The sequence below is a fragment of the Bacillus rossius genome, chromosome 17, assembly GCF_032445375.1.
Source record: "Bacillus rossius redtenbacheri isolate Brsri chromosome 17, Brsri_v3, whole genome shotgun sequence".
Lineage (NCBI taxonomy): Eukaryota > Metazoa > Arthropoda > Insecta > Phasmatodea > Bacillidae > Bacillus > Bacillus rossius.
This window is the reverse complement of record NC_086344.1, coordinates 27069452-27092483: the sequence shown is the minus strand read 5'-3', so window position 1 is coordinate 27092483 and position 23032 is coordinate 27069452. Positions and strand designations below refer to the sequence as shown.

The 23032-nt window shown below is 33.2% G+C and overlaps 1 protein-coding gene across 1 annotated transcript; it reads right to left on the bottom strand.

Moving 5' to 3' along the window:
• Window positions 1–676: 676 nt before the first annotated feature.
• LOC134540988 (transmembrane protein 18) lies at window positions 677–22898 on the bottom strand. Its single transcript, XM_063384098.1, has 5 exons — window positions 22777–22898; window positions 21394–21511; window positions 19384–19438; window positions 17504–17597; window positions 677–16329 (listed from the first exon to the last, which is right to left on the bottom strand). The coding sequence occupies exons 1-5, from the start codon at window positions 22834–22836 to the stop codon at window positions 16192–16194; spliced, it is 465 nt and encodes a 154-aa protein (XP_063240168.1). The 5' UTR covers window positions 22837–22898; the 3' UTR covers window positions 677–16191.
• Window positions 22899–23032: the final 134 nt, after the last annotated feature.

Sequence of the window (23032 nt, the reverse complement as noted above, 5' to 3'; positions counted from 1 at the left end):
TTATTCCAGTGTTTATTTCAATTTTTAAAAATAAAAACAAAAAAAAAATATTTTCTCACTAGCAATTTCTTGCAGCTCACTAGGTTCTTTTGTTCTTCAAAATTTGGGAAAACCTGAAGTCAAAAATTTAAGTAAACATATATAACAATTAAAATTTGACAAGAATTATTTATAATTATTTCTTTCGTCTCTTCATCTAATAACTACAAAGAATTTCTATGTCATTCATAAATACTAGGCCTATTATCGTTGGCACAGTACACTTGTTTTATATCACATACATTATTAATTGAGACGCAGAGTGATATGGTACTGACGAAAATATAATTTAAACATGAAAAATTGTTAAATGGCTAAGTAAAGACGAAAAAACCTAGTTACAGCTAAGATGCTGACACTGCCAAAAAACATTAAAAACAAACAAGCCGAAATTAATGACTGTAAACAATAAAAAGATCCTAAAAATTCAAAGAGAGCATTGTTTTCGAATTTTTTTAATAGGTCATATTAGAATTTTTAATATATTTTTCTTATAAAAAAAAAGAAAGAAATGCCATTTTATATTAGTTTGAAGTAATCATTTCTTTCATGGTTAATTAAAGGTTTCCACACAAAATAATGTTTTGGCATGTTTAGTTTGGCATAGTTCACCATGAAATCTGAACGAAAACTCATGTTTACACTGAAAAGCCTTTATTAAAATACATTTTCTGCATTATTATTTCAGTACACACATCCATGTAACATTCACTTTAACATTACACTATAAAACAGTACAGATAATAGTTATTTACAACCACACAATCATGGAATTATTTGAAATGTGGTACAATCAAAAATATTTTTTCACGTATAACTCGTAAATGTAAAACTATGAATATCAATGAAAAAAAAAATTGTAAATTTAACAAAGATGTTCACATTAAAATGAAAAATTCTGAATTGTGCCTAGTAAAAAAAAAATTACAAGTTTATTAATATTGAAGCATAATAATTTTTTTTTAAATTAAGGGTTATAATTTATAAAAAACAAACAAAAAATGTGAAAATGCACATAAATAAACCATATCACGTACATACCTCAAAAAATTCATAAATATGTTTTTAAAGCTACCTTTACAGAGTGCGGCAATGGTTTTAAATTTGTTCTCACAAATAAAACTTTCAAAATGCTTTACAAATAATGTTACGCAGTGAAACTTCACCGTAATGACAAAAAAAGATTTTCAGGCATTTTTTGCTTTTAGTTTAAAATTTTGATATGCCAGTGAAGTGATTCAGTAATTGAAGTAGCTTCTCCGACAGCGAATTTTAGCGGCGGGTCCGGAAACTGTGCGAGTCACATGAAATGTAGTCGAAAACACAATTTGCATATATTAATCATGCTCTGCATTATTTTAAACAATTCTATATTAAATTTTGTGCTTGAGTTTCATATTATAAGTGTATTTGCAACATTAGAACACATTAACTTGCTCCTTACCGAGGTTAGATGTTACACATCTCTGGCAATTACTGAAAGACTCGCACACAATTTTTTTTTTTTTTTTCAGAGACGCAATGTGATATCTAGGGACATCTGTATTTCGCGATTTCATTTCATGTCAAGGTATTTCACAAAACACTGTAGCTTTTTCTAAGAGTCATGGGCTCATGGTAAATTGTGAGGGTGCAGCAGTACGGTGACCACATTCTCGTTGGCCCCGTCAAGAGCGGGACAACATCTCTCACCGACCTCAGCCAATAAAACCACATGAGAAAAGCTACAGTATTTTGTGAAATACTTTGACACGAAATGTATTAGCGAAATACAGGTGTCCCTAGTGATATCAGAGTCTAACGCTCATGTGTATTCTTTCTTGACTTAAGACGAGCTGAACACAACTTGTTTTGGATAACATTGTGCAGTCCATTCATTTTTCTTTGGTATCTCCTTTTAAAACTATACTGGTGTACGATAATCCGGCAGAGTAGACTGACTGTCACGGCGGTTGTCCTGGGCGTGCCAAATTGAAGAGCCTTTAATAAGGTTGGAAAAAGCTGATAAAATTGCAAATGGGCGGGGAGGGAGGGGGGGGGGGAGGTGTGTGGCCACACGAATAAAAAACTAACAATCCATGACCTCATCTCGAATTCTACGTTAGGAGAATACCTTGAAAAATATAATTCCTGGAGTTGATGGGAAGTGAATACCATTAACGTAACATACTGTCCACGGGCGTATTCAGCATGAAACAGAAAAAGGTGGACAGACCATCTAGCCATACCATTATAAACAATAAAAAAAAAAAGGAAAAATATAATTTACCAAAAATCAACTATTTTGAACAATAGTTTAGTTTAATTACAAATTTTCTTAAACACTGGGCCTTGTTTATAGTTTTATTTATTTTCTCCCACTTCAGAAGAAAAAGGGAGACAGCTGGTACTGTTATGGGGTCCAAGAGGAAATGCAGACGTGAAGCTAGGGATAAGGTGTATTTGTTTTTAAAATCCTTGTCTGCAAATCGATTTAGCCTATAGCACCTAATAGTTCGTTAGACTATTTTTTTTTTAAAAAAAAGGAAGCTTAAAAAGAGTTGTTTCATGCATAATCCAGTACAAAGAACTTTAATATTACAAAAAAAAAAGTATCTCGAGGATTAACACAAAAACAAAAAAGTACCCCTATTCCTGTACTTTGTAAAGACATTTAAGTTCAGATGGAAATGTGCACGATGAAATGTTGGGAAACCAATAGTAAAATCTTGTTGATTTGCAACTCAATTTATTTGAATAATATAAAACCAAAATTTAACTCATTATCATACTCTTAGTGTAATGCTAGAATCACAACATCCCGATGAGCGCATGATGAATGCAGGGGCGTAGCCGGGGGGGGGGGGGGGGGAGGTTAGAGGTTCTAACCCCTCCCCCCCTTAGCCAACATTTTTTTTCTTATCTGAAAGCAGGTTAGCTAAAAGCCTGGGTGTCTTACTGCTATCACCGGCCGCTGCACTGGAGGGGAAGAGTAAGCGAGCCCTACCGATTCTCCTTCCCTTCCTCCACCCCTGTCACGAGCAGAAGCTATAAGGTTGTGACGCCGTGACGGGTCCCAAGTTTTCAAATATCTTAACACCTACTGTATTTAACCAGCGCGGTAATTATAAGCAGGTGTTGACTGGGTAACTCTTCAAGATAAAGCTAATTGTTTCCAGGAATAGGCCAGTTCTGCCGAAACCCAACCATTTTTATTTTTTTTTGTATTGTCGAGCTTCGAGCATGATTTATGATTTTGAGTGATGTGGACAAGGCACTTGGATTGATTAAAATATCTTTAATTAATTTCTTACTTCATCACTCAAGCAATTTTTTTATTAAAAAATTAATAATATTTTTACCATTACAATATTTAAAGTTAAGTACCGAAAACTGCTCAAATAGCACTATTTTACACCTCAAAATCCAAATTTTTCCGGGGGAGGACCCCCGCTTTAATAGGGGGGGGGAACATGCTTCTTAACACAAATCCTGGCTACGCTACTGGATGAACGCGACACTAATAAACAAGGACAAGACTATATGGTAAATTGCGATAAAGCCGAAATAACACTGAAAAGCATGTTGATGCACCATATAGCACAGACGTGCATGTTATTACACCGTAAAGCACTGAAATGCAACCAAAAATCATTAAATTAATCAGCATATTTAACCTAAACTCAATTCAGATTACATAGATTATATCTTTAAATATATGAAATTCAATGAATGTAAATTATTTAGCATGGAGTTAGTACTAAAATGTATTCACTAACTAGATTGGGAAAAAAAAAAAATTGACTTTCATTGATACTGCAACTGTTATTAATAACTTAATTTTCATTTTACGATGACTTTGGTACATTTTTCAAACAAACAATTAATTACAGATTTATTTTTATTGCTCCCAGTAGTCAGACGTGCTTATTACAAATTATTATATTGTAAATGTGCATCATTTATCAGTCAAAATGACACTGTTTTGGTGAAGTTAGTGGTCATTTAACATTTAAGTGTCACATTTGTTGAAAAATGTGCTCTCTTTACTAATGAACATAGTTCACAAAAATAAAAAATAACACCAATATCTCCTCTTTTATAAACAAAATTGGCCTAAAAATAAAATCATAAAATCTTGTCTCCACTAGTAAAATAATTTCCTGACAATTACATTTCACACATCTGTGATGCCAATGCAATAAATGCCACTTTGGTCCAGGGATTCTTGCAGTCGTAAAAGCAATTTGTTTTCTAACTGCAGCTTGGTGTTTCAAAAGAGAGCATGTAAATAACTTTACTGAGGAAAATAACACCAGAAAGGGTCTAGTAAATCTGGAATAAATTTAATAATTTAAATAATTTTCAAGTGCTATGTACTTGAATTGTGATTTATAATCCATATACCATAAAGTCTTTTACATAAATTCACAATCAAAAAGTTTGGGGTACTTCCTGAATAGAAAGTATTTCCATTGCATCACAGATGGGAAGTTACTGAAATTAGCACGAGAATGTTGTTTTCAAATGATAGTAAAACCAGTGTATTGGTAAAATAAAATAATACGTAACTATATTTACCACAAATAACCCACACATAATTTATTCATAAAACATGTGAAAGGCTTAAACAAAACTAGGTAACGCTGCATTACAAAGTTCCAATAATTTCCACGGTTAGTTAAGTTGTTTTGTAATGGACGGTGGACACTTGATTGTGGTTTGAAAGTGCTTTTCTATGTAAGAACACCATTGTAATGATTACCGGAAGTTTGCGGTTGCAATCATCTGCGGTTGCTGAAATCACCTAAAATGATTAAAAATGATAAGGAAATGGGAAATCGTACTACGGGAAGAAAGTTTGTATGTCATCGTGAAAAGCCACATAATATGTGACTGAAGAAAAAAAATTAAATTTGTTTTTGAGTTATGGTGATGTTTGCTTCAGTAATTTCCCAATCTAATGTATTTTAGTGATGAGTCGATTCCGGTACCGAAATCGGTCGGTTGCATAGATTCCACTAGAATCGAAGGATTCAGAATACAATGGTTTTGTAATCGACCCTGACCAATTCTATCAATGTTTTATGTTTTTGTAAGCCCGCAAAATACATTTTCTACACAATGTAAGAAAACATACAGAAATTGGACTTTTAATTTATAATTTTTAAAACACGTAGATATTTTGGATTAGTATTTAGTTAAGATAGAAAATAAAATTTTTAACCTAACCATACAAGCTTTTTTTTTCGCCTTTACAATTGATGTGATAATGTAAAGTTTGTAAGTTATATCATGATTTCTAATTTGTGTCTTCAGACATCTTTGACTGCTGGCATTGTTTGAACACATGCTTCGTCTAACTGTATGCAAGGTTTAAAAGCCAAATTTGTGCTAAAAATTCAAAGTACCAGTAATTCAGAGTAATGAACATGCTTTTGAAAATGATATAAGATGTACTATAATATTAATGTTAATTTGTGCACAGAAAATGAAACGTAATGAAATTAAAATTTTGAAAACATAAAAATCCTTTTTTCCGAGTATATTATTCTACTGAACGTCATCATAAAAATTTCTTAAGGAATCAAAATGGGATTTGAAGAATCAAACTTTTAATTAAAGAATCGAAAATGGAATCGTAATCGGTGCATTTTATGAATCAGTCCAACACTAATGAATATAGGTAACGATCTGTGTAACATATAATTGATTTTGGTAATTCCTGGCAGAGATGTTAATGGGACTTCACCGCAGTAAACTAAACAGATGCAATGAGCAGCCATTTTACATTTCTGACGCTTTTTCCAGTGCATCACGGTAAATATGTTATCATCAACAGTTAATTCTTAAAAAAATTATTTAATGCCCAATATTTTTAGAGATGTGTATTTACATTAAATATTGATAAATTAATAGTTCTCTTGTGGCAAGAATTAAGTGATGAATAAAATAAATGGCACACGTCAAAACCGGTACTGAGAATTCTGATTATGTTTACAGAAAACCCTAAAGGCAATTTATAATTTTGTATACAGTAGAACCTCATTTTTACATATTTCAAGGGACCAAGGAAAAAATATGTAAAAACCGGGAAAATGCAAAATGAGGGAAATGTTCAAATTTTTTTTATCATCTCACTATATGGGAAATGATAAGAAAATATTAGGGATGGGACGAATCCACATTTTGGTCGAATCCGAATCCTTGTTCGAATCCTCAGTGTTTGTCATTGAATCTCGAACCCCAGTCCCACACTAAACTTCACCACATGTTATTAAAAAAAAAATCACACATTTATTTTAAAAAATTACATAGGCCTATGTATTAAAAAAAAATCACATGTGTATTTTTAAAATTATAAAATAAGTACATAGTGTATACAACTGATATAAAATAGAGGCAAATAACCTCAAAAACCACACACGTAAGTTTGCATCGGTCTAATTCTGTTAAATTAATCCTTCCTATGTTTTCAATAAAATACGTTTGTATAACAGACACCATTTTAAAAAAGTAACGTTTTTTTCTGCAATATTATATTATTGAAGGCTGGAAATGATTGAGTAGTTATGCTAATTGACAAAATGCAGCGTAGTTTATCTTATGTTCGTGCTATTTCCGTTACCTTTATAATATAGTTTAGGTATACAATTTTCTAGAGCTGGACGAACCTCAGTTCTCTGGTTTCGAAACGAGCCGAACCGAATTTCATACAGAAATAATTGTTTTGAATTAAATGAACCGATGACCAGCATTTTGGTCTTTAATTGAGTGGTGAGAAAGAAAGGTTCTCCAGCCATATGTAAAATTAAAACATTATATAGCTTAGCTTATATATATACCAACGGTAAATATGTAGGGTAACGGTATATGCGAAAAAAAATGCTAAAAATCCGAAAATACTTTTATTCTATGCTCTTTCACTTCCTCTTTTCAAATCAACCGGCGGAGATAAGAAATTCAAAATACTTTAGGAGATATGGAATTTTTTAATTTTGAACATGTAGAGTAGCGGTATTTGCGAAAAAAAAAATTCTAAAAATCTGAAATTACTTTTATTATATGCTCTTTCACTTCCTCTTTTCATTAAAACCGACGGAGATAAGAAATTCCAAATACTTTAGGAGATATCGAATTTTTAAATTTTCATCACAATACCTGTGAATTCAGGCGGCCACCATTGTTTCTTGTTTACGAGACGAGTATGATTTTTTTTTCTCGCGACGTAGCTGAACGACTACATTGTTGCTTGTTTAGGAGTATCTATTAAAATCTGAAAATAATTTTATTATAGTTATGTTATGTTAGGTTAGCTACATTAAAACACTTTAAAACACTATGAAGGGTTAGTTAGGTTAGTATAGCTACATTAAAATAGAGAAATATAAATATTAATAAATAAACCCGAGGTTGGCCGAAGGTAAATTGTTCGGGTGTAATCGGGAATTGCAGAACTTTATGTGCATCTTGATTTACCGTTCGTGAATGCCTAATTAATTAAAATGGTCGATTAGGTCAGGTGTTACATTATTAATACTTTCAAACTAAGCAGACATTAAAAATAATATAAATTAATTTTAATGGTTGTTTAGTTTTAAAGTATTTATAATGTAGCTGACCGACCTGACCTAACAAACCGGGACAAAGGATGAACGGTAGGAACTCACGTAATTTTTGTTTTTTACTTATTACTTGCGCAACAAATAAAACATTAAAATTTGAAACGTTAAAAATTCACCTACGTTAGAGGCGGGTACAATTCCTTTGCCATTAGTAGAAAATGATGTAGTCGTTCTACCTACGTCGCGAAAATAAAAAAATCATAAACGTAAACAAGCAACAATGGTCGGTATTGTGATGGAAAATAAAAATTCGATATCTCCTAAAGTATTAAGAATTTCTTATTTCCGCCGCGTTTATTGAAAAGAGAAAGTGAAAGAGCATAGAATAAAAGTATTTTCGAATTTTTAGCATTTTTTTTTCGCATATACCGCGACTCTACATATTTACCATACCAACTTTTAATTCATGAAGAAGTTCCATCTAAATTTCAAAAAGACTATCTTCCTTTCTCAGTGTACACTAACCTACATTAAAAAAAATATAATATTATAAAGATGACGAACATTCAGCATAAGGCCACATAACATATTTTTGTGGTAGACATAACGAAACATTTTTAATAAGTAAAACTTTTTAATAGGACATTAAAAAACAAGTCGAATGTGAATTAAGTTACCTATCTGCATTACAAAACCCGCTGACTGCAGTTGCTGTTTTCTTGGAAGAATGCTGCTCGTCAGAAGAAACTTGACATTTTTTGGGGTGGTTCTGGGTCATCTGGGTCGTCATTATCTTTTCTCCATTTGGAAAACTTAAACGACGTTAGCCTGCTCATCGCAAATCACCTCAAGAACAATAATATTGTAAACGTAATGTAAGAAGTGTGGTTATAGAAATTTCCGTCGGAAAAAAGAAAACACGAGAAATAATGATGGCTGCCGTGACTATGCTAGTCAACTTAGTACCGTACTGTAAAATTTACTGTACCAGTACTTTTAATACACAAGATTAAATTAATATTTTCAGTACCTGACTGTTATAACCAAAATGGCCAAAGAAAATAAATACATCCCAGTAATTTAAAATACGTAATTTGTGTAATCATTTCCTACCGCATTTGTCTTGTGTTAACTTAATCACGTTAGTTTTGCCGAAATACGAAAATTCTCGTACATGCGCTTTAGTTTAACGTATGGGGTACGCAATCTTTGGTGATTTTACAACACTTCTCGTACACGCACTATAGTTAAAGGTATAATATACAATACCTTTGGCATTTGTACGATAGTTTATATTACGTAGTACGAGAAATGCATACAAAATTCTCTAAAGTAAACAAAAAACAAAGCACGCCTATATGAAAAAATGCTATGCGAGTTATGCGACGATTAATAATTTTTGTTTTTATTTTGTCTGCGCTTGAAACTGTTGAGGCGACGATTATGCGATAAAAGTCGTAATATTACAAGTAATGGAATTTTGTTGTGCTGTTTTGTGAATGGTCTCAAATGGGGGTTAGAAAATTAGAAAAACGTACTTAATTTTTTTTAAACGAACGTTTGGTTTTTCGAATATATTTAAAGAGGTTTCGAACCGAAACGAACCGAACGTAAGGGTTCGAATCGGTTCGAAATTTTCGAACTTCGCCCAGCACTACAATTTTTTATTACTACCTAAAACTCTTAAAAACCCACCTCGAATCCAACCTCGAATCCCACCTCGGATCCTACGAATCCTCGAATCCATAGGATTCGGTATATTCAACGAATCCAAGATTCGAAAATCCCATCCCTAGAAAATATACACCACACTAAATATTATGTCAGAGACGGTTACGTTTTTATATATTAACTAGAACTTCACTATCTCACATGATTAAAATTATAAATATATCCAATATCACCGTTCTTCATTATTGCCGAAAGTTAAACATGAAATTTGCTGTGTAAGAGATGAGAATGTTGAAGCATCTTGATATAGCCACTTGGTGCTGAAATTTTGTAACACAATTGATTTTTGAACTTTGTATTTAATTACGTGTTAAAGTTTTTTTTTCTTCAGATTTTTTGAGAAATAATACTATAAAACGATAGCTACCACCATCAATATAATTGTTTACATTGAGGAATAGAAGTTAAATTGCCATTGCATTGTTTGGATATTCATTGCAGCCATTTGACTTTTCAGAATGTTTCTAATGTTTAAAATGAACATCGCCGAAGATGCCATATTTATAGGAAACTTGTACGTTGCTTAAAACGTATTTTAATAATGGAACAGTAATCCACTCTTTTGTGTATTATTTAAAATGTGAGTTTTCACCTTTATTTTCATGCATAATACATTTAAGATTAAAGGGGAACGCTAAGAAAAGAACATTAATTTTCATGTTTATGTCACCATACGTTTGGTTTATGGCCGTATGGTGTACAATACAACGTGGCACAAAAAAAAAGGAAGTTGTTTACAATGGCAAACGAAGCTGTGGTGACCATACACTCATGCAGTAATGCTTAATAATTAAACTTCACGCTATTCATTTTGAGAATTTATTGTTTTCTCTAAATTTTCCGATGGTTCGCCACGAAATACAGCACTAATTCTATGTAAACAGTGGGAAATGCATTTGCACAAGGCGGGAAAAGAATGCATTATTAGTATAGGGAAATTGACAGTGCATGTAAAAAAATATGTTAACCGCGGGAATTCGTATATCGCGGGTACGTAAAAATGAGGTTCTACTGTAATTACATACGTAGGTCCAGAATAAAATTTACTAAGTACCTACTTGAAATATGGTCCCAAGTTCTGTTTTTTAAAAGTTAGGTTTATTCTAAAAAACATATATTTTATGGTATGGTGTAAATATTAAGGGTGCAAGGCTTTTTCGTGGACGCTCGTATATTTTAAAGGTTTATTTTAATCTATTTGGTTTGGGAACAATTAATATATGTATGTTAACATTAAATGGTTTTCTAAAAAATAAATATTAAATTAGTACTAAACAAATTTTTTTGTAAACACATCAAATCTAAGAAACATGTAAACAGTGATGGTGGTTGTATATAATATAGTATAAATGTAACTAAAAAAAAAAATTGGTTGTTTGTAAAGTCGGTTTACGGACGATAGTTTAACGTGACGTCATAACAAAACATTGATGAAATGATTGATCCAGAAGAAAAGGAAATATCATATTCGGCCTGAGACTGAGCCGTAATAGGTTTTTGACAACCAAACCATTTAGGCATTAAAATATTATATTCTTTGAGGAAGATTTTTTTTTTAATTTTTCTATCTTTTGTATGATAAAATCTACCTCTGCATACTTTTATGAATAAAATTGAATCATTTTTATTGAATTATCACTATTTTGTATGGATACAAAGGAGTGAAATGAAATGTACAATTTAATTAATAAATTTACTTTTATTAGCATTTATTATTCAAATATATTTATTACTTTTGAAATGTTACGTGCGCCGTATTTATTTTTACAATTTCAAAAAAAAAAATTTTGCACCTGCCGGGATTCGAACCGACAACCTTACAATTAAAAAACAGCCCCGCTGACCGCTCAGCCACGAGGCCATATTTGATAATTGATAGTTTCAGAGGTTATATATACATTTATAAAAATTTTGTTCACGGTAGGGGAATAATATTATTTCGTTTTAATAACTAGATTTTATAACAAATACGCATCCCTAATACACCAAACTTATTTATAAAGTGTTACAATATTTTTTAAAACATTGTGCAAAAGATCCCGGTTGTAATTTGAATTATTATGTGTAACTGTAAAACACCATTGTTGGTTAAAAACGTATTTGATAATTCAACATTACTTATAAATAACCGTACCGATTGTGCTGAAAATCGGTGGACGATCATTAAATTACATAATATTAATAATTCAAACGACGAAAATATGATTGAAAAGTAAAATCGATGGTCGTTCCAATCGAGTGGAAGAGAGATGCCACGCATGCGTACAATGAGCAAACAGGAACATCCGTAGTGGGACACTTTTTCGTGCGTGCAGCCGGCGTTCATCGATTTATTAGACGTCACGTCAAAAAAATGTATTATACTTAAATGTTTGTTTCTGTTTGTCCCACAGTTAAAAATGGCTTGTTCACAATAAAGTAAATTTTTACTGTCACATAACATATTTCATGTTGGGTCTGTCCCGCTATTTTCATTCCAACATAAGCTTTCAAAAGATTTTTTTAGTTGGAAATGTAATACAGTAATACCCTGAACTTACACAATAGGTGGGACCAAGCGATAACCGTGTAAGTCAAATTTGCGTAAGTCAGGGTACAATTTGGTATATAAATACATACATACAATTTATCTTTAGTTAGGATCAGGAACTAAAGAAAACAATAATTCAGGTAATAAATTATAATAGTATATAGAACAATAATTTAGAAAAAAAAATGTGTAATAAAATCTTAAGATATTACATCAAATTATATTATGTATTATGAATTGTAAAAATGTAAACCGACGTTATTTTAATGTAGAAGGCTTCGTAAAATCTAACAAAGTTGTCTGAAGGATCAAAAATATTTCTTCTCTCGCAAAATTTGCTCATAGCACGCGAATATATTTTTTTATTCCTTGTATTGTAGCATAAATGCACTCTTTACAGGAGTCTTTTTGTTTTCCAAAATTTTTAACCCTTTTTCAATTTAATGTAGGTAGTTAATGTGTCTGAAATTTTCAATTAAACAAAAATATATATATATATTTTTTAACTCTCAATATATAAATTTAACCCTTGCCTTTTGTACGAGAATCATATAAATTTTTCTTCCAATATGTGTGAGAAAACCTGTCATAATGAGATAAGCACCATTTAGTGTTAAATTGTTTTTGAATGAATTAAATAACATATCATAACACTAAATATAAACAGACACAAAAATAATAGAAGAATTTTTCTGTTTATTGAACAAATAAATTTCTGGTCCCAGGAAAATCAAATCAATGCAATTTTCCAGTAAATGAGAATGCAGTAGTACCATGGTACTATATACTGTCAATTTTTTTTTTTTCATTTCTTTTTCACAACCTACTGTAACAATTTTTAAGGCACAAAAAAAAAAACTAAATAGTAAATACGTTTAGTATTTGAAAAAACGTTTATGATTACAGACAGCAGTACTTACTTTAATAATGCTCCACTCAATGATTTGAAAATGTGTTATCACGTTTATCAGTCTTATTTTCAGAACACCTAAAACTCAAAAGAACAGATATAAACATTGATCCGGTTCCACTTCTTGCAGCACGGGAGAAACATTCACGATACTGTTAGGAACCAGCAGTTTAAGTCAAATTTCACATCACAACTCTATGGACATCAAAGGGTTACATGCATAAACTGATCAATAGAGACAAGATTATAACGGCGAATTGCGATAAAACTGAAACACAGAAAAGCATGCCAACACACCACGATAACACCAAAGTGCAGGTTATATCATGGAATTAAACAAAATTTAACAAAAACTTAATTCAAATCACAAAAAAGTAATCTTTTAATGTTTTTTTTTTAATTTCATAGATCCAAAAAAAAAATGAATTAAATTTGTTTCACTATGCAGCTCCTTTTACAAAACTTTTAAATCACAAATTAATTTTTATTGTTTTGAATGCATCTGTTATAGACCAATTTATTACAAACTATTTTATCATAAAAAATGTATCACAAAAATACCACCACTATTCTGGTGGAGTATGTATTATAAAAAGCACTTATAAAAATAAAAATGCCGAAATCTAATGTTTTAAAAATGAAATTTCACTATAAAATAAAACCATAATATCTTGTCCCTACTAATAAGATATACTACTCACATCACGAAACTTGCACACTATGTATACAAATTTAACCATACACATAGAAAGCAGATTCCAAATTTATGATTACAAAAATATGATGATGGTTTGATTTTTGACACAAAATATTCCTAGGAAGAAAATAATTTCTAGCTTTGGTACTATTGCCAATATTAAACAAAATACAAGATAACATAAAAAAATATTTTTTAATTGAACTTAATTCATCAATGATAACTTTTCAAATTTATTTATTTTTTTCAATTAAAATCTTTTCTAGCATTTAAGTACATTCAGTAAAACTTTTAACTCCATACATGGACACTGGTAACTTAATCTCATATACAAAAAAAAAATAGAGTGACTATGAAGTTGAACACAAACAAAAATAAAATGGGATTTTTTGAACACATGATCTAGCCTATCAATAATTATTAAGTGATACATACAATTTTGTACTTAACAAACACTAATAAATTCACACAAAAATCATCAAGTACTTTGGGTCTATATATCTCGAATAAAAGATGCAAATATTATACACACAAAATTAATCATATTAAATCATATTTGTAAATAAAATTTGCAAAAGCTTGTACCATCTTATTAATATGAGCAATACTGTAAAATACATACTGTCCCGAATATGGTCAGCTTGCATATTCAGTTTAATATATAGGACAAAAAAAATTAGATAATTTGAAAACATAAAAAAAAAAAAAAAAAAAAAACTTAATGCACTTCTTGGGAACTTGCTAGTTACATGATATACATATTAAAACATAGTTTATATACAAAATATTTTACAATTTGCAACTCATCAATTTGTACATTACAACATGTTTAAAATTATGCAAATTTTTGTCTTGCAATTTCTGAAATGTCGGCATACAAGTCGGGTATGCATTTTTCTTTAAAAAATTTAGGGCGAAATTTCTGACTCATATTCAGGACAATACGGTAATACAGCCTAAAATCATGCATTAAACAAATGTATTAAAAAACAACTTCAAAATGCAATACATCCGGAAAACGAAATGTGAAGAAGTTTAGTTCATCTAAAACTGTACCAATATCAAATGCCAGCAAGGATGCACCTACGGGAGAAAACATTAGTGCACCATTTTACCACATTTCATATTCCCAGCCAAACCAAGTTTAAAACTATTTATCATAAACAGAGGCGCTGCTAAATACTGACACTGGAAAAAAAAACTCTACGAATTACACTCTAAAAGTACTAACAATTATTAACACAACTGCACTACGATCGTCTCCACAGACAGGCAAGAACAGTTGAACGGTTGCATGTGTTACAACGTTACAGCCGGGATAGAGAAACTAAAAGGAGTCACACACCTGCACCTTAATTAGCAGACTATGCCCGGTGAACAACTTAAGGGGTACACCTGACCGGGCGCACGAGCTTTTAGAAGCGTAGAGGTGCTAGGTACAACACTGGCCATCGCACCTCACGTCTCACACCCTCTACGCGCCAGACACTGGGTTTGAAGTGCTGCTTTCTCGTCGGTAACATCGCCTCCATATGAGACTTTAAGCACTGACGTTACTATTTTATGATTGAATATTAAAGATGAACCTTTCAGCACTTCCCTATAACACTTGCAATAAATACCATGTTTAGAATTCTTCACACCCACAGCCATAGTGGGAACAGCATTATTACCAGTCTCTAAATAAATAAATAAAAAAAAATAAAAAAAAAATTAAGCATTCAAACTTGAAACGAAACTTGTGCAGACAACTGAAATGGCTCTTAAGGGCTGTCTGCCCGGACACACACAATGTGCTCAGAGCTTCAGGAAAAACAACGCTATTTCGAAACCGCCAAGATATCCGATATCGCTGAGGGCCGAAATGTTCTTTTTTTTTTTTTTCCTGATTGTTTTTTTAACTGTATTTTCAGAAGAGTTAAAATGGCGAAAAGGTGTGTTTTCAGAGTAATTTTTAGGCGTAAAACAACTGGTGCATATTCTTGAAAGCAACTTTACCTTCATTTCTATGCCATATAATTTTACGGTCACCGCTCAAATTTCGCAGTTGTCCTGTGACGACGAGAAGACTGCACGCCAGTTCACAGCCTCGCGCTTAGAGGCGACACAGCGCTAGAAGCACTAGCGAGCGTCGCGCTTATCAGCTACCGACTAGACGAGCCCCTTAAATGCTATTCGTAATCAGACTCTTTCATGAACTGTTGAGAGGTTTGCAAACTGCGCGATAACTACAGACTGGAAAAATCAGCGGATTCATTTCACGACAGCCTAAAATTCATATAGTTATACCTCAGTGCTGCCTCTGCTATTGGCTCACAACTCACCCAGATGACTCTGGGCCAGTGAGGAACACTCAACCAAAGCACAGGCCGCTACATTGGGACACCTTCACAAGACAGCAGCCAATGGGAGGGTGACATTTGACGGAGTGTATGTAGAACTATGAAGATCATCCTAGAGGTCATTGAACCCGCAAATTTTTCCGGTCCCTAGCGATAACACCCGGAGCTCTGCAAACTGTTTGGCCCAGGCCGGGAGGTGCTCGGAGAGAAACTAAGTGGCGGAGAGAAAATATATGTTTGCCGCACGGCCAGGCACGTGAGAGGAAGAAAAAAAAAACATGAGAGGACGCCGGTTCGCCAAGACGAACACACGGAACCTCGGGCATGGCAAACCACCGTCAACGACTGACTAGCCTCCGCGCGACCCCGCGGGTTCTCCGAGAGCCTTCGCCTCGGACTCAGTCGAGCTTCGGACGGGCCGCGAGCGTGTCGGCACGCTGCTGCTGTTGCTTCTGCTGTTGGCGGGACTGCGCCTGCCTCAGTTGCGCCAACCTGAGACGCGTCATCAGCTGGCTCGACTGCCACAGCCAGTTGGCCTGCAACACGCGTCAATATCATTTGTCGTCGTCGTCATCATCGTCAGAGGCAAGACTACGGTGAATAGCAACAAAACAAAAATAACACCAATAAACTGAAATGCAAAGCAAAACAATAAATACAGTAGTGCCTCGATAAACACAGCTTCAAGTAACCTAGGTTAACCTAGGTTCTGTTTGATCCTTAAGTGCCATTCCTGGCAAATTCTGCTGAAATATTTGCTATGGAACCTAGAAAAGAATCTCACCCTTTTTTAAAAGCCTCAAAAAAATTAACCGAAATGATGCAATTCACTGGTTCTGCAAACCAAAAAGTGACTTAAAATGTACACTGAAGAAAATCTGGACAAATGTTTCCTTGGAAAATTTTATTTTTGAGTTGACCGAAAACCATGACAATTTTCAGTATTCATCAGCAGCGGCAAGAGTTTAGAATCGTGATGTGAGGTTTGCGGGTTAGAGTCCCCATGCGGAAACATTTTTCTTTGGCTTCTTTCCAATTTTTACGATACCCACGCCACAAATGAACCAAAATAATGCATGATGTTTTGTATTTATTTATACGTATTTTCACATAAGACAAATGGCATCATCACTTCAACAGGCACTTAATTGTGGAAAAATTTGGGATTACGAATTAACTTTCCAAGAAGGAATTATAATTAAAGCATACACAAGGTCTCTGTATAAAAAATAAGATACTTTTATTAATATATATTTCATGAATTTCATGTGCTAGAGTGATATTCATCAGAAAAACAGCAGAAGCAGCAATCGTGCCAGACTATATGCATAAATACAATGAATACAACAAATTATAAAGAAGCCAAAGAAAAAAAAGGTATCTGTACGTGGTCTCAAAACCACGACCCTCGCATTACGAACCTGAAGTCTTGCCGCTACGCCAACCACTGCTTGGAAATTACGCTTACATAAAGGCTTATGTACTAACCAATCCATGACAATTTTTTTTTTTAAAATTCCTAACAGCTTGGCCATACGGAGTTTCCACTAGCGACACTTTCAATTATAGTCAAGCCCAACACATACTGTGAATCAGGACAAAATCGATGAAGACGAGTAGCCTACCTACCTCCCCTTGTGAAATATGAACATAACTGAATCCGTTATCTCCATTTTCGAATCATTTCCAAACCGACGGAAAAGCACTCACCACCATGACCATGCAGTTGAGGAGAATCGGCACGGCGAACACCAGCGAGATGAACATCCCCTTGCTGTCGAAGTACTGCTGGTTCGAGAACACGCTGCAACACACAACACACTCCGTGCCCGCCAGTGTTTCACAGCGCGCTTCCCGCACGCTTAGTTCAGCCAGTTTCCCTGGGCATCTCCGGGTTCCCTGTCTGACCTTTTACTGTCCCTCCCGTTGAGCTCGGTCCATTAACATACAGTGGAATCTCGCTAACAGGGACATAAGTATAAGAGGAAAGGGTGAGGGGGGGGGGGGGCAGACGGGACTTGTGCCCCGGGCACTACACTTGGAGGGGTGCTAAACTGGCAGAGTTAATTTTTTATTATAGATATTTACTTGAATATCGTAGTATTAGAACACAAAAAAAAAAGTTGGATGGCAGAGCAGATGAACTGTACTATTTGTAAAAGATACATTATTATATATAGAAAATATTTAAAAACTGTTACTTTTCACGTACAATCCTACTTTTCATGCATCAAAAATGAAATAACTGCAAATAAATCTACTTATTTAGCATATCAGTTGAGTCGAAAATATTTGGAATGTGGCGAATTGAGGTTTTTTTGTGGAGAAAGGTTTTGGTTGGATTGGTTTGAAACAAAAGGGGTGTCAAGATGAGTTATTGCTCCGGGTGGAAACTAGTCTAGTTATGTCACTGCCTGCTAATCTGAACTACAGAAAACCCTCCTAAGAAAATCCCAATTTATAAAAACTTCCTCTATCATAATTTTTTTTTTAAAAATTAGCACTGGACCCATAAATACATAAAAATTATTGCCTTTTAATCAAATTTCTACAAATCTTAAGACGGATTTGCTGTAATTGGGGCGGAAACCTATTCGTATTACCATATTTTCGGATTAGCTGAAGAATCGCAGTAATGGAAGCGCATTATGTCAAATCACCATCAGCTTAAAGTTATCACATAACACAGCCTTCAACACTTTTACATGCACAAAATCACTACACATGCTGATAGCAGGATCAAGACATCATAAATTATTTTTTAAATAAAAATATTCAAGTTTCTTTAAATATTTGTTTTTAACCTAAAATTGTTCGGATTAGCTGAACACCATTGAATTTCAATACCTACCCTTAATTATTAAAACACAGTTTCGTTCTTTAAATTATTCATGCGATGGGAAATTTTGATTTAATGCAGTTTTTTGGTCATACGCTATTGCAGTTTTGCACTCTTTGTCATTAAAAAATTCTGAAAATCAAAAATATTTTTTGATTTTCGGAATTTTTCCTCGATAAACAGTGACAAACCTGCAATGGCCTAAGTCCAAAAAAAGCTGCATTAAAACACAGTTTAACGAACACACACAACATACAGAATTGACTGTAAAAAAATGTTTTCCTACACAGTACACGGTCTATCTGCAATGTTTTCATTTCCATCGACAATACACAAACAATGCTTGCCGGTCCAAAGAAGAAAACAAATAGGTAGGTATATTATTTTTGATCAGAATTTGATATGGTGCAATTATTGATTGTGATCAGGTGAAAGTCTACTGATATTTGACTGCGCTTCAGTCTGTTACCATGTTGGTAACTGCCTCAACCGTGCGTTATTACTTGCCGGTCGCTATATCTAATGGTTTTATATTTAATTAATTTTTATTTTCCTTTTGGTACTTAATTGGTAAATTTAATTCCTTGAACTATTTTGAGATTGCACTGTCGAGCTAGCAAGTGTTAAGTTGGTACACTATAGCGATCAAGGTCATTGAGATTGCTGAAGGCCGGGGTTACAAGTTAGAGATTTTGTATAGAGGCACGGTCGCATCACGCAAAGTCCTCACACTCGCGAACAAGAAACTCACTTCCAGTTGTTGGCGGCAATTTCATTGATGCTCTCCGAGAAGTAGACCAGCAGCACTGCAAGCAATTTCAAAAAAAAAAAAAAATCCATGAAGATCAAGGACTCAATCCTGGGTAAATATGTAGTGTAGCGGTATTTGCGAAGAAAAAAAATGTCAAAAATCCGAAAATACTTTTATTATATGCTCTTCAACTTCCTCTTTTCATTAAACCCGGTGGAGAGATAAGAAATTCCAAATAGTACTTTAGGAGATATCAAATTTTTTAATTTTCATCACAATACCTGTGCATTCATGCGGCATACACAATTGTTTCTTGTTTACGAGTATGAATTTTTTTTGTTTATTCGCGACGTAGGTGAACGACTACATCATTTTCTACTAACGGCAAAGGAATTGTACCCGCCTCTAACTTAGGAGTGTTTTTAAACGTTTCAAATTTTAATGTTTTATTTGTTATTTGGATATTGTTGCACAAGTAATAAGTAAAAAAAAATTTATGTGAGTTCCCTACTGTTCATCCTTTGTCCCGGTTTGTTTGGTCAGGTCAGTTACATTATAAATACTTTAAAACTAACCAACCATTAAAATTAATTCACATTATTTTTAATGTCCGCCTAGTTTGAAAGTATTTATAATGTAACTGACCTGACCTAATCAACTATTTTAATTAATTAGGCTTTCACGAACACACAGCAAAATAAAAAAATTGTGGCAGTCGAATGATTGCACAGGTCTTGTATTGCAAAATAACGGCGATATCTCCTAAAGTATTAAAAAATTTCTTATCTCCGCCAGGTTTAATGAAAAGAGGAAGTTAAAGAGCATATAATAAAAGTATTTTCGGATTTTTAACTTTTTTTTTCCGCAAATACCGCTACACTACATATTTACCCAATCTTGTACAGCATCTGGCATCTACATGCTTTAGGGGGTCTACCTATTCAGTAGGCCTGAGCAATACTCTGACTTAGGCGAATCAATATAAGCTCTTTTTAATATTTCATTTGACTTCACCAGGGTATCTGCTATTTGTTTTATTTGAAGCTTCCGTTGTGAAGCTCTGCATTTGTTGCAAAGCTTTATTTCTTTGGGGGCCCAAGATTCACTCGTTAAAAAATTTAGTTTTTTTTTTGTATATGCTGTGCTTGAATAAATGTGGTTAGGTACTTATAAAAATTAAAAGGTAGGAGACTGTTTGTTTTTATGAATGCTCAGCATTAATATTACGCATATATGTTTTATAAACTTTATTGAATAATGTTATACATAGGGACCAATTAGTTAATCACTTAGTTTCAAACATTAAAGGACAATTTTTTTTTAACTTCAATCCTGTATTTTATGGAAAAATAAAGTATAATACAGCTTTGCCAATCTCAATATTCACAATTCGATTCGACTTTGCGAATATTTTAAACATTAAATTTGATACTCGCTTCACATTAAAGAAACTAGTATCTCCATAGGCCTGCTATCCAGGGATGTATCTGTATCAGTGAGACAGAGTCGTAGGTGCGACGCTCGCTGGAGCATCTAGTGCGGTGTTGCCTACAACCCAAGGCTCCGAACTTGCGAGTAGTCTTGACTGTCCACAGGGAAGTTATGAGATTTTGAAAGGTGACATTAACATAATATGGCGTAGAAATTAATAGGTATAAAGGAGAAATGCATGTATCTACAGAGCGTTCAAGAATCTGTTCAGTGTGTTTAATTACAAAGAATTAACCTCAAAAGACCTGTTTTTAGTTAGTTTCCCCCCCCCCCCCCCCCACCAATATATATATTTAAAGCTTTGACTTTTACAGAATAATTCGAAAAATGTCAGTAAATTAAAATATAACTTTTTTGTAATTTTTTTTCTTTATATGTACCCCTGTCCTAATAATTAGATCATAGAAAATAGATAATTACCTTCTAGGCTGTAAAGAAATCATATAATGCAAAAATAATAATGTACGTTACATTTCATTTCATGGTAAAGTTCCGCGGTGTAGCCAATTGCATACTTACGCAAGACGAGAAATAGAACCACCTGAAAATTGCTGTAATTTCTCGTCAGCAAAGCAGTCAATGTTATGAAAACGTGGAAAAATATTAAGCCAATAAGCCAGGGGTCCCTCCACTCTATCTGCAAAGAAAAAGAAAAGTTTACATTTAGATAATTTTGGAAAACTCACGACTGTAATGTTTAAAATATTTGGGTGAAACTTGCAAGGTTACACACAGCTAAATATGGACATGACTGATTATAGCTGAACATCTCTTCCGCATCACGCATTAAGATGAGAGACGGTGGTAAATGTTTAAAGTCGCTGCTTTTGGAACTAAGTTAGATTAATATATGAAAAAAAGTTGTATTGAGACATAAAAATTGTAGGCCTTAAAACGTGGTATCAAGACTGCACGTGGATAAAATTTATTTTGTCAATTAATTAGTTACAATAAGCTGCGACTTCAATTAATATGTTTATGTTGGTCACATTTCCAGTCTGTATGGCTCTGAAGTTACAAAAATTATATTTCCATGTACCGACGAATCTGTGAATGAATAGCATAACATTAAGATCTTGCACTTTTGGGTAAAAGTTCCATATCACCTATCCTAGTATAGCCCTTAATCCTGATGGCAAGAGCCTGTCAACAATGATCCTGTTTTTATTGCCGTTTTAATTTAATTCGTCAAAAGTTCCTGGCCAAACAAAAACTCAAATATCACAATAAAAAATAATTTTGTCAGATTCTATGGAAGTTTTTCTTTCATATTCATTTTACATTACAAATTTTTGTAATGGTCAGGATATTTCAACATACTAAATTGAAATAGCAAGCATCATGTACCATAGGATCCATGTATGCAGGATAATGCCATTAGGATCAGGGAATAAGCTTGGATATGTAATACGGAAAAATTACCCTTAACACAAAATCCAGTTATGGTTTCGACTGTAAACTCCAGTAAACAATCTATTTTCGGAATTGTTATTTTTGGACCCATCTACTGGTAATGCTTTTCAGTTAACTTAAAAGCATCTCACAGATAAAGCAGAAATTAACGCACAAATTTAATAAAAATAAAGACTTCTTACGTAACTATTTGTAGAGTTAAAATTACAAACAGAATAAGTGTAAGGTTAAGTTAACATAAACATGAGAAATAAAAAGTAAAATGTTAAGTAATAACTAATATTACTGCACTAAAAAGTGCATATTGTATCATCAATCTCTATAGTATGTTCAAAAGGTAATTAAAAAAAATTATATTGAATAAAAACAAAAATTTATCACTATTGCGGTAGAGTTTGAATCCATATAAGAAGCCAACAAGAAAGCAAAACTTAAATAGATGATAGTAAACACAATTTACTCCACATAAATTTAAAAAACAAAACGTACGCTAAGAATAATTGCCCAAAATCCATCTATATCATCAAACTGATAGGGCTCTTTCGCCATGATTTCGCACAATTACTAACACCTGCTCATTAACTTCAAAATAATTTTTTTATTATTCTTTCAGGGGGGGGGGGGGGGGAGAAAGGCACAGACATATAGTTATCTTTAAGACTTGAGGTCTGCAATTAAACTTAATGATTGTTCGATTCGTTCCACTTGTACTCGAGGCCATACGAAGCATTCGAGCATCATTCCA